This window comes from Eubalaena glacialis, chromosome 1 (assembly GCF_028564815.1).
Source record: "Eubalaena glacialis isolate mEubGla1 chromosome 1, mEubGla1.1.hap2.+ XY, whole genome shotgun sequence".
Lineage (NCBI taxonomy): Eukaryota > Metazoa > Chordata > Mammalia > Artiodactyla > Balaenidae > Eubalaena > Eubalaena glacialis.
The window spans coordinates 231200764-231217842 of NC_083716.1; the positions used below are offsets into that span (position 1 = coordinate 231200764).

The 17079-nt window shown below is 41.3% G+C and overlaps 1 protein-coding gene across 17 annotated transcripts in view; it reads right to left on the bottom strand.

Moving 5' to 3' along the window:
- Positions 1-8322: 8322 nt before the first annotated feature.
- The window catches only part of TRIP12 (thyroid hormone receptor interactor 12), a 147729-nt gene continuing 138972 nt past the window's right edge, over positions 8323-17079 (bottom strand). For all 17 annotated transcript variants that reach the window (XM_061188074.1, XM_061188151.1, XM_061188094.1 and 14 more), the window contains 5 exons: positions 14869-15033; positions 13157-13270; positions 11008-11102; positions 10448-10551; positions 8323-9710 (listed from right to left, as the gene is read on the bottom strand). In XM_061188074.1, coding sequence (XP_061044057.1) covers positions 9514-9710; positions 10448-10551; positions 11008-11102; positions 13157-13270; positions 14869-15033 — 675 coding nt within the window. In that variant the 3' untranslated portion in view covers positions 8323-9513. The remainder of the gene's footprint in view (positions 9711-10447; positions 10552-11007; positions 11103-13156; positions 13271-14868; positions 15034-17079) is intronic.

Below are 17079 nucleotides of genomic sequence, written 5' to 3' on the forward strand. Positions count from 1 at the left end.
GAAGGTGATTGTGTCAGCAAATCCAGCAAAACTCATGAGCCATTCTCTCCTGCCCCGTTGGGGACTTAGCCTGGGTTGTGTGCGCTGTGTGACTTCTCAGGGACATGCCATAATTTCTTCCTCATCGTTTCCTGCTCCGTCTCCCTAGTTGACTTCCCAGCGGCTCGAATTTTTATCTCCCGTTATGTGGCAGTAAAACTATCCTTACAATCCCATAGAGCGTTTGCTCTGAATCACTGAGGCTTTGGCTACTGACATGCAAAAGCCCAGCTTTGGGTATTCAAAAAATAAAACAAAATAAAAAACAGACATAAGCGCGTGCGCACACACACACACACACACACACACACACATACACACACACACATACACACACACCTCCCCTGCCAAAAAGCCTGGTGTTCTGTTTTTTAGGCGGGGTGTTTGCAATGAGAAGCTGTAATTATAAGACTGCTATCCATGATAGATGTTCTATTTAGAAACCCGGAAGCCAGAAATACTCTTTATTTTCTCCATGGCCTTCCTACCTAAGACTCAACATACACAGGAAGCTCTTGCTCATGCTGAGTGGCTGGGGAAGAAATGGGAAGGAAGGGATGGAAGGAGGGTTGAGGGCAAAACCTTGGTTTAACACCTTAGCATGATATCCTGTCCCTTTGGGCATTGGGAGAGCCTGTACACCCCTTCCTGTGGGAGGGGTCTTAATCTCCAGTGTGTCACCCATCTGGAAAATAACAAGTATGTGATCTTGAGAAAGGTATGTCAACTCAATCATTTTTTAAAATTTATTTATTTTATTTATGGCCGCACCCCTCAGCTTGCGGGATCCCTGACCAGGGATTGAACCTGCGCCCTCGGCAGTGAAAGCACAGAGTCCTAACCACTGGACCGCCAGGGAATTCCCAACTCAATCATTTTTAAAAATAGAAGGTTGGTTTGCCTTCCTAACGACTCTCCCAGATCTGAGAATCTGCACATCTCTAGGTTTTGAAGAAGAATCTAACCAATGGCATTGGTTATTAGCATCTCAATCCTAGCCAACCCCACTCCCTGACCTGACACATGGTAACTAAACAAACCAACAGAAAATCCACTAGAACTAAACACTAAGAAGGATTTTAAAGACCCAAGCATAGAATCAAAATATTTCCTGGGGCTTCCCTGGTGGCGCAGTGGTTGAGAATCTGCCTGCTAATGCAGGGGACACGGGTTCGAGCCCTGGTCTGGGAAGATCCCACATGCCGCGGAGCAACTAGGCCCGTGAGCCACAACTACTGAGCCTGCGCGTTTGGAGCCTGTGCTCCAAACGTACCTGGTGTTAATAAGTGACCAAAAGCAGCTTCAGAGTGTTTCCAAAATAGACCGGTACTTTTCTTTTGGCAAATTCAACCCATGTAGGAGACAGTTACGTTATTTTGTTCAACTTAACTAGAAGAGGACCTATGTACCCTCTTAAATCAGTTGAGTTGATCTGAAAAGAAGGTCCAAGGATCATGACAGGTGTTAGAAGCTTAGAATTTGAGAGCAGGATATTAATCTCATCTGCTCCCATGATTTCACAGGTAAGGAAACACTCAGTGAAAGTTATCCGAGGTCATATTCAAAAAAGAACCCCAGTTCTTGAAATTTAGAGCCCAGGCATCTTTCTAAAATACCATGGCAGATAAAAAGAAATCTTCATAACAAGATTTATAAATATCAGAAAAGGGTTTAATATTGCAATTTCACAGTATTTTATCGATAGTTACAAAACTCTGAATGGAAACAAAAAGCAGATTTGAGTTAAAAAAATTTTTATCGTCAAAAAAAAAAAGAAAAAGAAAACATAATTGATAGAACGGGACCCTCTAAATGTATCGGCAATCGGGAAAAGTCAGTTTGTTGACTTTCCCTCTCTCCTGGGCTGTCTGCACTAACTGTAGTTTGAAAGAAGTATATCACAATTTTCTACTTGTAATCCTCAAACTGATTTTAAAAAATTCGTTTGTTTTCAGAATGGACTTTTGCTTCTCCTTGTATCATATCCAGTCTGGCAATGGGAATACCAAGGTCTTTTTTTCATTCATTTGTTGTAGCAATGCTTTTTTATTTTGATCAGCACTAATATTCCTTAATAATTCCTAGGTGATCCTACGTGGCCATGAAATCTGATTCCTTCCTGAACAAACTCTGATTTTGTTTGTTTCGTTTCTACCGACCCACGTCAACTATTTAGCGAAAAACACAATAGGACTGTGTCAACAGCACATTTCAGCAAAGAATAAGGTGTATCTCCGGTTATAGACCTGGCTGTTACACTGCTCCTGGTGGTGGTGGTGGTGGTGTTGAGAGGTAGTTTTTCTGACTCAGCGAAATTCTGACCATTGATGGTCCTAGTTCTCCTTCTTTGGATTTATACAAATCCACATAATTTAGCACTTACCTGTGTACATAGTTGTTTTGGTTCCATTTTGCTTTCTACCTGGATCTTAAACTCCTTGAAGTCAAAGAGCACAGATTCCACAAACAATCTGACTGGCAAAGAGGCAACAACACAGGTGACGAATTCCCCATTCATTCCTCTGTGCCTGTTTGAATGCCATTGAGGCCGGGCATCATGCCAGGCACCAGAGATAAGGCTAGAGTTTGGCATCTCCTGCAGATGATAAGACAGGAGGACTGAACCCATCACATTAAAACATTTGCAGTATGCTTCACTGACCATGCACTCCTCATGAAAATCTCCATGTAAAGGAAAAACGATTTTTTTAAAAAAACCTACTTTTTTTTCTTTTAATTCATCCACTTTGTGGTGAATGTCAGGTTGATCAGTAATTGATTAGATTCCCTGTCTCACCTCCGCCCACCCCCAGGGGTGTTGTGAGACGGAGCAAGGAAAATGGTACGTTGGAGAGAAAGACCACAAAAATCTCAACTTCTTACTTCTGTTTGTCAAAACACCACTTAGTGCTTTGGGAGGAAATGGATTCGGTATTCTTTCCATCACTCTGGAACGTTCCGTGTCAGAACAATGGGAGCAAAGGAATCTATGACACCGCTAAACTGTCCGTGGAGGAAAGGAAGCTTATTTCGCCTACTCCATTAGCGCATAATGCAATGCTGAGAGACCAACTTCTTTTAAGTAATTCTAGAAGGTTGAAAACACTGGCTTGAATCTTTACTTAACATCCTCCAGCGTCGGTTAGAACTACTGGACTTTTCTCAATGAATTTAGTTACGACTTTTTAAATTGGAAAAGCGACAACTGTCATGACATTTTCTGAATTTAAAATTCTCTGAAAGTTATATTTGGTACAAGAGGATATCCTTTTCCCAACACTGTAGAAGTTCTCACCTAAGGTGGATGTCAGAGCAGTAAGGATGAATTCCTCCTGATGGAAAGGAGAGGCACGTTGTGTGTGTGTGTGTGTGTGTGTATGTGTGTGTGTGTGTGTGTGTGTGGAGGGGGAGGACAGAATTGTGGCTTTTTCTGACTAAATAATTTTTCCGTTCCTCTTCTTATCCCTAAGTTGCACCTGCTCCTAAGTGCTGCAATGCTTTGATTTGTTATTAACCATAATTATTGGCTGAATATAAAACTTGGATCGCTTTCCAAAAGCTGCAACACATAATCACTGTTTCTCAGCTGGGGGGGTAACACCCTGATATTTGGGATGCTGGAAAGCATTAGAGGGCATTTCAAGTCGTCCCAATGACTAGAGAGTGAGTGCTGCTGACATTCGGAGCCGGAGAAGCCAAAAGCTCTACGGGAAGAACTGTGCCAACCCAAACGCTACGATGCCTTCGTGGAGAAACACCGGGGGACATTGCAAAGACTCACACCCAAGACTGTATGAGTATTACCATTAAAACGTGACCTTAGAGATGACTGAATTGATTTGACAAATGCAGAGGATAAGGGCCAGCGAGGTTAGGGGTCATGACACTACCCAGGAAGAGGGGCCAGGGCCGGGTCAGGCCTGAATATCCAGGCCTCTTCCTGTGCCAACACTTGTTCTTCCACAAAGCCCTTCACACAGCTCTGGGCGAGTTAGCGGGATGCCTCGGTTCTAAGAGATGTTAAGTCCTGTCCCACTAAGTGACGTCAGGACGCACTGTGGGAATAGAGTGGGCTGACAGGATGGGTCTCAACAGAGGCCCAGATTCCCTTATTAAGAAGCCCACGCCAAATGGAGTGCGTTGGGCTTTCCGTGGATCACTGTTAATTTTCTACGATCATTTCAAATAACCACTTTTTCATGTCAACTGCACACGTAGCATTAAACAGTGTAAACACGGACCTGACCCTTAAGCCATCTCGACTTGTGTTTTCTGCCCTCATATTCCTTAGCACAATTTTCTTAATAAACTCTTAATATAGTGTCCCTAATGAATGTTTCCATGTTATCTTAGTCACAGAGAGGACGTTAAAATCTATTCCTGAAGCCTGAATTCCCAGGGAGAGGGCAATCATCTTGCGTGCCTGGGCCTTGAAGCCACAACAGGGTATCTGAGGTACAGACACCTCTGGTGTCCGTCAAGGTTGCCTGAAGTCCCCAGGCAAACTCTTGTGGGTTGTGGGCCCTGCTCCCTTGCAGCTCTTCGCAAAGGCAGGATGGCATCATTTCAGGCACCAGCACCGCCACTCTTCCGGCGCTTCTCACGCAGAGTCAGGAGGCGGGGTGGGGGGGGGGGGCGTGGAGAGTGACCAGATAACCTTGAGGTCACTAACCTGGCTGAGAACAAGGAATGGCACAGGCCTCAGTGAGCATGCAAGTTGTGAGAACTGTCGTGAAATGCACCCCATCCCCCGAGCACTGGTCTCAAGAGGGTCTGAAGGGACACTTTTCTAGTGGAAACAACTGCCACTGAGATTTAAAACTTCTGTATAACTCAACATGCCAATGTCAATTTGCAGAATTACATCAACCATAACTGTGGTGCTCCACGGCCCCACCCTGGAATTAGTGATACAGATGCTCTGCGTGCTTACAGACTTCCCGTACAGGCCGGTCTGGTGGTAGGCTTGTATTGCACAGCACCCTCCACCTGTGACTTAGTCGTCTCACGGACCAAGAGATTCATCAGGAGAAAAATGCGGTTTTACCCTTAGGCAGTTACACCAAGACAATACAGAAGAATACACATGTGTGCGTATATACGTGTGCTGTGCTGTGTACTTATTATGTATACATTTCATTCACTTGTTCTCTTAAAAATAACAACAAAAAAACCCCCTAAATTCAATCACCACTCTTAAAAAACAAAAAACAAAACGAGCAAATGAAACCCTCAGCTCCCTTGCTTTCCTAAATCAATTTGACTTTTCTTTTTCTGTTTCAGTGAAATAGGCTGATGGTCCAGACCTTGGTCAAGGGCAGAGCAGCCAGTCATGAAAGCCAAGAACAGTGACTTCAAGGGGTTCCAAGCAGGAGGCTCTACTGTCTGTTCACAGTGGCAAGCATCTCCCCACCCCAGGGGTCCCACTTCACCACTGCAGAGTAGCTCACAACGCAAGTGCCCATCTCTCTCCACCAACAAGCAAGTATTCGGGTCATCTCTCTGAAAACATCTGGCTCCTATAACTTTCTCCGCTATCTGCCTCCCAAAAAGGCTAAGATTACTGTGTTACTTACCACACCAGGAAGCTTTCCAAAAGCCACCCACACAAGCACACCACTTCTCAGAAGAACCCTCTGGCTGTGCATAATTTAATAAAACTGACCATGTAGGATAATGCTGTTTATTAAAAATATATTCAGGGAGAAGGAAGTCAGTGCATTTATGCAATTTTACATACACATCTGTAGTTTGAGGTTCCATTATTCCAACAGTTCATATAAATCACTGTTTCAGATAAGAGAAAAAAATGCTTTACACAGGAGATCAGCAATTGGTTATAGGTTTGGTAATATGAGTAGGCTTGTTGTAAAAATAAAACCACCTCTTCCATTATTAAAGAGTGTCTACTTATGCAGAACAAGTCTTTAGAGTTAAGAACTTTTTCTTGCATAAGAATTAACTTGAAGTTCTTGGAAAACAGCCAATCCTCCATTTTCTATAAATATAAATGCTATATTTTGTCTGGAATTTTTTTTCTTTTGAGGTAACAAAGGAAGCATTTTCAGTGATTTGTCACTAGGTTATCCCTTACTGGGTATGCCAACTACTGCAGCGTCAAACCTAAGACCCATACAAAAGCATTTCTCAGAGTAAGAAATACAGAGTACGACATTTTCAAACAATGTTCTCGTTACAATAGGGAAAATAATGTGGGTCAAAAAAAACAAAGCCCAAGATAAATGAATTAAAGGCTCGATCATCTTTGCTAATGAAGAATGAACAATAGCATCCAGAATCCTCCCCCGGAAGGATCTGGTTTCTGAATGCACAATTATGTCTTTCCCCAGCAAGTCTCCTTTTTCATCACATTTTTTCGTGCAGTATCAGCAACATTCCCATTTCCTGAATTTACCGACAGGAATCGGGAGCACAGCCTGAACACCTGGTGAACTAAAGGAAAGACAAACTCACAAGTCGCTGGCGATAATCCTTACTGTGGAAAATCAAGAGTTGAATCTAACTTCTTGGATGCAGAAGCTGGGGCTTTCTGTCCCTCGGCCTTACGGCCTTTACGCACAGGACGCCCTGAAGGAGGGCAGGAAGTGACGTCAGCCAGCCAGCTGAACCTCTCCTTTTCACGTTATGTACCAAACTTGCAAGAACAGCCAAATGCAGGAAAAGCAGACTTTAGAATACTATCTTCTTTATAGAATGCTAAGGTGAAAGACAGTTCTCCATCAGTACAAACACAGGGAACCAGAGCTGAAGCACAGGAAGAGAAAGAGAAGTCTGTATCCAATGAGAAGCTGTGTGAAAGGTTTCTTCTGCTGGGTTTGGCTAAGGCATCTAGAATTCTCTCCATGTCTGTTCCTGATGAGACTGCTTAGCATTTACAATTCATTCACTTTTGGGGGGGGCTGGGAGGAGGGGAATACATTTAACCAACTCTTCCTTCTTAAATAGCGAGAACTACGTTTTCATAAACAAAGCGGATCAAATCAGTAACTTTCTAAATGACGACGCCAGAGTCGGTGTTAGCTGTGACTAACATCCGACTGACTCCACCTCAGCAAAAACTGAAAGACAACAAAATCTCAGCCACTATCCAAACTGTCTACGTGTGTAAAGCATACTTAGAGAGTAGTGCTTGTTGACAGGATTACTCAGCAAATAAATTTAAGGCATAACTGGAGGAACAGCAAATGAAGTCTATTTTTCCCTATGATGTAATATTAAGGCCTCTGCCAAGAGAGACTGCTTTCAAATGGGAAGTCTTCTTGCTCCTAATTAACCAAGCGTTCCAAAATTAAGGAGTAAGCTAAAGACTGAAAGCTTTTAAACAGATAACTACCGACTTTGAAACAATCAAGCTCCACCGTGCAATTCAAAACCATCCAATGGACTCACTCCTTAGACGCTGAAATCAATGAGGCCAAATCTGCCAGGGCCATGATATGGATAAAATGTTAAATACAGAAGATATCTGAATATGATGCATTACTTCGTTTATACATACGTCTAAATTTTAACAACAGAACCCTTTAAAAAATGAGGAACAAAAAGGTTATGTTCACGCAAAACTCTTTTTTGTGCTTAGTCTGTAAAAAGGTATCAGAACAATTTAAAACAAATTGGTTCATTCTTTAACACTAGTTTCACGTGATTAAACTGCACAGGTCCTACGGTGTCAATGTTAGAACTGCAGAAACACAGCTCCCTCCTACGACGTCAAAGGGAAGCAGCTCACTCTCCAGAGCCTCTGCAAGGACCAGGGAGACACACTCCGAGTTCCTCTCACAGCTCTGTCCCACCTAAGGGGGGGGGGGTGTCACTGCCCAGGTGCACTGAGACGAGGGGATGCTCGTATAAGGCCATTTAAGTGGAAATGACAAAGTAATGTAAATAAAACAAGCCACGGAGTTTCTTTTAAGTGGTGAAATAGGGAACAAAGGGGTTTTGACATCAATTAAATAAGACTTTAGAACAAACAAAAGAAAATTGATTTCTCAAAGTCCAATAAAAAACAATTAGCTCATCTCTTTTTCAGAAAGATGAATTATGGAAATTCTCTCAAATTTATGCAACAGGCTTAATTTTGAACCTTAGGAATGAAGGAAGGAGTCTCCTCTCATTCTCTTTCTACATTTTATGTTCTTCAGTTGCTATTCTAAATTCTTTGAATAGCGAAATCAGCCATGAGCTGTGATGATCTGCCTGCATTGAGATACATCTCTACAACTAAAAGTTATGCATACGGCACAGAACTATAAACAAAAAAGGTGAAGCAAACTTTATTTATTTTCAGGTAGAAACATGAACCTGATGAATTATTGCAGGTTTGAGAAATCAGCACATAAAACAACTGGACAGAGCATTGCTTACAGGTGCTTTGATGTGTGTGGAGACAAAGGCTGAGCTGTCTGTCCCACGTGAGCAGGGGGAGGAGGGGAAGAGGAGAGCGGAATAACCAAAGAAGACAGTGAACAGAAACTTAAAACGAGAACAAGAGAGAAAAACTTCTTTTTTTACTCCAACAGGGAATGAAAACTGCTAACTTTGCTTAAAACCGTATACATCGATTCAAAATGCTCTGGCCACAGAATAATAAATACTGGCCAGCCCAAGCTGCAGACTTTTTAACCTACACAAAAGAAACGAATGAGCTCTCCTTGCCGCCATTCCGGAGGCGGCGGTTGCCAGAATCACCATGTAAACAGTCCTAGTGCGTCCCTGGTACAAGGCCAGTGATACCCTACAACTATATTAAGACTAAGCTGTAAGAAAAGGCTACCTAGTTACAAAGGCTGAACTATATTGACAACGTATTTCAATTCCATGAATTTTAAATTATATCTTAATTTGAGAGAGAACATGGAACAACGAAAGCCCATGGCTGACGAAGATGTACCAACTGTGGGTTTCGTATACAGAAAAGCCTGTGTGAGCGGCACAGACAGTACACGGGTCAGGGCGGGGAAACTCGAGGGAAGTGAGAAGCACACAGAGCTCACCTACTGAACTGTATTTGTCAAATACACGGGAGCTTTAATTGCTGTACTTATGTACAAGAGTTGTCTTTGGAGGAAACAAAACTGCAGACTTAGCTAGATGGATACACACAGCCCAGAATTAAACTGCACAGCGACATTTATTGTTTCAGCCTGGAAAAACATCCCTTTTTTAAATTTCACACAGCAAAGCAAGTTAAAAACTTCACTCGTCAAATAAATGATAATTTAAACAAGAACTTGCTAAAGAAACCTCATCACAACAACGTTTTAGGGCCTGATCACTTTAAGTCCATGGGGCCATTAATGAATAGGAACCAAGTGTCTCTTTTATAATCTGCAAGCCGTTTTCCTACAACAAGAAGGCGTAACATGTTTCCTTGACTCAGGTGATACATTTAGAAAAGAAATCATGATTTTTCTCTTTTGCTGTAACAGGCAGACACTGCGTTTCTCGTTGTGATCAGGAAAGATGGAATGACTGCTGCCCTTCCCTCGCTGCCATCAACAGCTTTTCTCGCATTATCTCGATGCTCGAATAGTCCGGCAACTTAAGATAGTTCACACAGGTCATTACGGAGGGCAGGAAGTCATCTGGGTTCTCTGTTGATTCGAAGGTCTTCCGGACAATTGTCAAAGGTGGATTCAAGCTCCGGAAGCCTGATGAAGAGGGAAGAAAGGAGGACAGAGGAACTTGGCAAGTTTACGAGACGCCCGCCAGCTAGCTCAGGGAAACCCGTCTCTCATCCATGAGGAGAACGGGTCTGGAAGCACAAGTATGCGTACCCTTTCTCATCTGCCCCCATCAGAAACACACTACACTGCTCTGCTGCACAGCATTGCCACACACAGAGGTACTCTTTCCTGCTGGGCAATGAACTCTACCCATTCAAGATACATCGAGGGTACGGAACCTGGTACGTGCTTTATTTGCCATCGAAAGTCACCATATAACACGGAGGCAAACGGTTCTTTATGCTTCCCTTATGCTTTTAAAAGAGCGCCAATTCAACTCATATTAGGATTCATTTCTGAAAAAAACAGACTTTAGAATGCCTTTTCTTCTAAGCCATCTAAGGGTTTATAATGTACATATGTCTGAGAATTTGAATTTTATGTAGAGAAGCAGCATTACATGTACATTAGTAGTCCTACTTCAGTGTGTTTAAGTCAATCCCTATGAATTGTCCTGCCAGTGATATCCCTTAACACACTGCAGAACAAATTGAAAACTTAGAAACATTATGATATTGAAATAACTAAGAGGCACTCAAGGTCAAATAAAGAATATCCTGCTGTTGGCACTGAAGTTTTGCGTGCGTTCTCTCCCCGCCACCCCCCTGCACACACACACATACACTCACTCAGAGCTACAATAAATCAACAGCTGTACCCACCTCCAACAGGCAATCTTGGGCTACCTGTCACAAACTGGAGAAATAACCTCTGCTGCTCATTATCAAAACTACTGAGAATCTCAAACAAGAACTTCACAGCCCGACTACAACAGAAATAAATATACCAAAGTTACTTCATCGTATTAAAATACAGTTTTGACTCTCACAATTAGCTAGAGACTATCAAATGTAAATATGACTACATATGAATTCACATTGTAATGTACTCAAATATGTTTCTGTTGTTAAAGTTGGAATTCAAGTGGAATGATTACTGTTGTAATAAATAAGACCTGTCTGGGATTGTACAGATATTTCCACTTTATGATACGTAAAAATGGGTAATGGGGTCACAGTGGGATTCCCCACCTTTCCTCCTCCCGCCCATTTTCACAGAAATACTTGGGGCAAAAAAAAACAAAAAACCCTTTCGGTCCTAAAGTTGTAGTCTTGAGAGAAATGAAGGCAAAATATTAGAAAGCCTCCTTTAATAAGTAAACAAATTTTAAAATGTATATATATGTGTGTGTTTCTGAAAACTGGCAGAACCCAGGACTTACCTGTCATGAGTATAACCGTGATCTGGCCTGCAGCATTCCATCAGTGTCTTTGCATCCCAAGTGTCTGCTTTACTGCCACACAGGAGTTGATCCAGCTGTGTGTTTAAACACGGGCAACAGATTACTAAGGACACAGCTGTGTAACGGACTGAAAATGCACGCATGTTCTGTTCTGTGGCGTGCCGATATAAAGGTCTACAGAAGTCCCAAAACTGCAGCTTGGTACTCTTTATACAATGCGCTCTTCTAATATATTTACAGATTCAAGCTCTTCTTCAGCTGACATGAACAGGTGCCCTGCCCATTTGCATGAACTAGGTTCTAGGGAGCCTTTAATTTAAGACAAAACATACCTGAGACCAACCCTTAATTGAAGTTCTAATTCTTCTCGTTTCTTAGAGGCTTTAACTCGATAATCTACTTCTAACCAGGGAGATTTTATAAATCCTGGCTTTTAGAAACACAAGGGCACACCATAATGGAAGCCAAGAGAGAGAACAGTGAGCTGGAGAGAGAAGTGGGAGAGGAGAGCTGAACTGAGACACAGCAAATGGGCAGGTTTTCCCACTTTGCGAAGAAAGGCACTTCTGTGCCATGTGGTCGTCTGGGACCAAGCTAGTCATTACAGATATTAGAAAGCAAAAAATGCCTGTGTGTCCTTGGAAAATCTAACATGAGTTTCCAATTAAACCATCTCTCACCTGGTAGACTGCCCATTTGCAGGATGACTCGTACACTCTGAGAAAATCCATTTGGAGCATGTGAAATTTGGTATCTACTATGTGTCACTCACTGTCAGGTACTTTATGTATCTTGTTCAGTAAGAGAGAGGTTATCTCAATCTTATGAATGAGCCAGTCAGCTCAGATAGGACAACCTGGGTAAGGTCACACAGCTAAGTAGTGGGGACCAGGATCCAATTCCAAAAGGAACACTTGCTGTTTTCAATTCCAGGTGACACTTAGTGCCTACAAGTGCCAGGTACACCACATGTTTTAATAAGTAGCAAATCAAAGTGGACATAAAAATAATAATTGAGATGAAAACGCTAAGTCATTTAAAGATTTCCAGATTCAGCCGGTAATAAAGGTGTAGTCTAAAGCTAGTACTCAAAAAAGAAACAAAAAGGTTTCCAACCTGGGGAAACCAAACACCTTCCAGACCCTTTCTGTGACATCTCACTATCAGTGAGTAGTTTTCTGAGATTCTTGTTGCACTTTAAGTAAAGATGGCTGGAAAAAAATTATGCATATACACTCATTAACTCCATTCTCACAAGTGTTCTCTGGATTTGGCAACTAGATAATTTGCAACATCTCCTTAAAACTTCAAGGACTAACCTCACTCATGAAACAATCAACATCTCAGCGAATCCAGCAAGTTTAGTTTAAAAACAACAAGTAACCTCCCCAGTGTCACTTTCATTACTATGGACCCATGGCTCTCCCCGCCAGCCACAGGTGTACAGAAACCCAAGTCCCACTCTCCACCAAGCAGCATCGAGGGTCAGCTGACAAGAATGCTATGCTTGGGACTTCCCTGGTGGCGCAGTGGTTAAGAATCCGCCTGCCAATGCAGGGGACATGGGTTCGAGCCCTGGTCTGGGAAGATCCCACATGCCGCGGAGCAACTAAGCCCGCGTGCCACCACTACCGAGCCTGCGCTCTAGAGCCCGTGAGCCACAACTACTGAGCCTGCGTGCCACAACTACTGAAGCCCGCGCTCCGCAACAAGAGAAGCCACTGCAATGAGAAGCCCTCACACCGCAATGAAGAGTAGCCCCCGCTCGCTGCAACTAGAGAAAACCCGTGTGCAGCAATGAAGACCCAACACAGCCAAAAAAAAAAAACCGAAACAAAAAGAAAAACAGAATGCTATGCTTACTCAATCACACATGGATCCCACGCTCCATTATTTATACTATATTTAATACTTATTTATATATGTTATACATTATACTTAATACATTATATTTAATATTCTTCCTCATTCAGGAAATGATCTTACCTTTCCCAAACATCCACCCCACCACCTACCTTTTTGTTTGCAACAATGGGGTCTTTGACTAAATAGCACAGAGAGACCCCACTAAGATAATTATAGGTACAGAACTAGAGGTGACCATTTCTTTTACACACAAGCTACTCACTTCTTCCGGATAGAAGTACTGAAGGTGACTGAGTGGGAAGACTGATTCAAATCCATCTCTGAATGAATCAAACTGCCTGGAAACGCCTTCATTTAGTGCCCAGAATATAACCAGCTGCAAAAAGAAAACTCTTTTAAAACCTGCGATAAGATTTCAAATTTCTTTCCTATTTAATATTTGGCAAACTACAGTGAAACATCCTTCCTGATCACTTACAAAAAAAAAAAAAAAAAAAAAAAAAAAAAAAGAAGTCTTTCAAATATCTCCCAGTAAATTACGTAAGTAAAAGACAAGTCAGGTCAACTTCTAATTCAGGGTCTGGCCAATAAGAAAATGTAAAAAATGCCATGTGTGTTATAAATTAATATATTTTGTGTGTTTTTAAATTCATTTATCAGTACATAAAATCCCTATGAGTTATACTTTACCTTACCAGATGAGAAGCAGATGAAACTTCCGAAGAGGATAAAAGGTTATTGAGAATTAAAGATAATGTTTCAAGAGTCACAATTACCAACTGTTAAGTGTTTTTAATTTTTAATGTGCAATTTTTAGTTCTAAATCCTGTTAAGTTCTTAGAGCCCAATCCTTCTGCAGTATGTGCCTCCACTTAGAAAAAGGTAAACTCTGGAATGCAGTCACATGAAACTGAAGGATCACAGAAAGCATCTGTTATTGGTCCAACATCTCCTAGTCATCAGTGACTTTGGCTAACCCTTCGGGTTCAGAAATAGAGGACCTACTCAGATAAAAATGAAAACAATAGCGTTTTGTTGACAGAAAAACACAAGCATTATTACAAATATTTTCAGAGAACCTGGTTTGGAGTTAACTCATCATTTACTAGTAAGCTGAAAGATTAGTTTTCTCAAAGTAGGTAGTATGAGAACACAGCCCTACTGACTGTTAAAGGAATTACTTAGGAATCACAGAACTGTTAGGCATACTAAATAATAGAGGTCCTCTGCTATCTTCTTCTCTCAAACTGATGAAGAAACTGGAGCTGAAATTTTTCAGAGGTTCTATCTAAAATACCACAGTAAGTTAGAGGAAAAGTCAGGTCTAGGAGGTATAGGTGGTATTTTGTCTGGAACCCAGTGCTCTTTCTATTCAATGTCAGGAATAAACCAAAAGAAACTTTTCCAAAAGTAGTGATAATAAAGACTTACATAGGTTGTAATCTAAAACATAATTTGTATTCAGTACAAAATTGTTTTCCTTAACTTAACAAATATGGTCAAGGATCATGAAAGGCCTCACCAGACCCATAAATGTGTGCGCGCGCGCACGCGTGGACAGCATTAAAGGCTATTAGGTCAAGTTAGGTGGCTTGATAGAAAGGTAGAAATGCAATTTAGTGACAACACAAGGGATGGCTGCTTTTCACTGATTTCTTCAAACTAAGAAAATGAGATGTTATTAGATAGTATTCAAGCTTGAAGAGAGAGAGTTCAAGGTTATAGAAGGTACCACGAGATATCTGACATGTTCTCTCAAGAGCAAACAGAAGCGAAGGTCAGGAGAAGTGGACTTTGTGCAGTGATCCCGGGCGTCAAAGGTCTCACACCAGGCTGTGCAGCAGCTACCAGACACGCACCTGTGCTTCACTGGACCCTCCCTTCCATCCCCCTCAAAGCAGTCCCCCCCACCCCGGGCCCAGCCCCGCATAGCCACAGCTGGCCTTCACCCCAGGGGGTGCTGCGAGTACATACTCTTAGATACTCCTCCAAATTGTGGATGGTGACCGGTATATCCTTTCCTCCTTTCTTCAGTTCGATGTTGGGAAACCCTGGCAGAGTGAAATCCAATCCTAGATCTTCAACTGAGCAGCCATTCATAGTCAGGGTTTCTAATGCATACTGTAGACTCTCTTTGGTCTAAAAAAAAGGGGGCGGGGGGTCAAGCTCAGTAATTCAGTCAGTTATGTTTGTGTTTATGAAATAAAAGATATACTAATAAATTTTATGGGTTCCCTTAGCTCTTAGCTTATTTTTTTTCCTTTTTTTGTCATAATCTACACAAAAATAAGTCATTGAGATCACAAAGGAAATAATCTTAAACACTTCAAAATCCAATTATTTTTCTATGAGAAAACAAGATTGCCTGAGTGCTCCTCCACAATGAGATGTCCGCTACTCAATTTGACCATATTCAATCAGATTTCACAGAAAGGCCAAAATAATTTGCACAGTGGTCAATTTAAGAGGGTAGGCTCTATAGAGCCAAACAAACTTTTTATAGATTCTGGGCTAATCTTAATGAATCCAATACATGTATATAGCAAATACTGAGTAATACAGTGCAGTTAGGAAATTGTAAATACAAATAATGCACTATCTAGTATAAATAATTAACTTTTTTTCTCTGCAAGCTCAAGTCTAAAGAATACCCAGAGATTCTTCATTCGATTACTGTGGGCCCAGCATTAACAAATTTGTATTCATACAGCAACAGTGTGATGAAAAAAGGTTCTAGCAAATCCCTAAGAAAAGTCAACTCCTACTCTGAAGACAAATGTTAAAAAGTTTGTATTATTCACTTTTTAAAATGTTTAAGATCACGAAAGGCTTATATAAAATATAATTTCTGAATCAAAGACCAACATACAAAACTGCAAATTCTATCTGAAAATGAAGGTATCCAGTATAGGAGAAAGAAGGTAAATGACTTTCCAAATTAAAGATGCCTCCGAGTATGAAATTCCTAAAGGCTAAACAGTCAAAGTGCAGAAAATCATTTAAATAAAAAAAAGGCTACGAAGTTCTGGTTAACAGTCATTTTTTAAAGAGGACAGTGAAAGCTGCGTAGGATTACAGATAATTCAAAACACAGAGGAGGGTTAGGGTTAAGGTAAAATACACTGTTGAGAATTTTTACTCCTCTGCAAAAATACATGTTTAGGTCTCTCTCAGTTTCGGGTACATCATTGGATGACACACAAAGAAAGACTTTTCATTTTACATTTGAAATATTCTTCAGCAAAAGGACTTAAACTCTCCATTTTAACCTTCTTTAACTAGAAAGCTCTCCAAAATGCTATCACTGATAGGAATCTAGAATATACAATATGTCCTTGAGATGTTTAAAAGGAATTAGCTGTTTGTTTCTCTAGACCTTACACGTTAAATTGAAAGCTAAGTTTTAGCCCATTTTCCATGTGCCTTTCAAGAATTTAAACTGCTCAGTGGAAACTCAGCCAGGACAACCTGCTCTGTCTGAATGCCGTGTAAGTAACGAGGGGAGGTGCCTGAGAATACCACCAGTCCTCATGTTCCAGCTGCAAGTTTCTGGAGTGTGGTTTCTGTGCTATGGATTTTATATTTTTATATTGGTAACATCAGGAATAATAAAGATTAGAAGAACAAATCTCAAAAGATTTGAGGAAGAGAACTGTGGCAGCATACTGCACTGGAGACAAGTGTAAGTAAGAGAGCTTGCAAAAGCTGCCAGAGTGTGGGCTCCAGAGCAGACAGCCTGGGTTTCAGTTCCAGCTCTCCGGTGTTCTAGGTATGTGACCTAGGGCAGGTTACTCAACCATCTGCCTTGGGTTTCTCATGTGTAAAGTAGGGGTAACAGGAATATCTAAATCTCACAGCAGATTAAATGAATGAATACGTGTAAGGCTCGTGGAAGAGCACCGTGAGCTGTACTGTATCTGGAGATGGCGGGGCTGTTTGTGGTGGTGTTCGCGTTATTTTCCTAAGAGATGATCTTAAATAAGATGATAGTAGTTTAAAATTTAAACCTTAAAGTTGGTAAGCATAAACCTTGCTAAAAATCCCAAGACAACAGATTTTATAAGGAAAAGAGGGACCTGGCTTCTTTAAACACCAATTTCTCTTAATAAACATTTACCCAAAAATTACCATTAATAATTACCAATTAATATGGGAGATAAAATTTTCTTACAAATCACCTTCTTC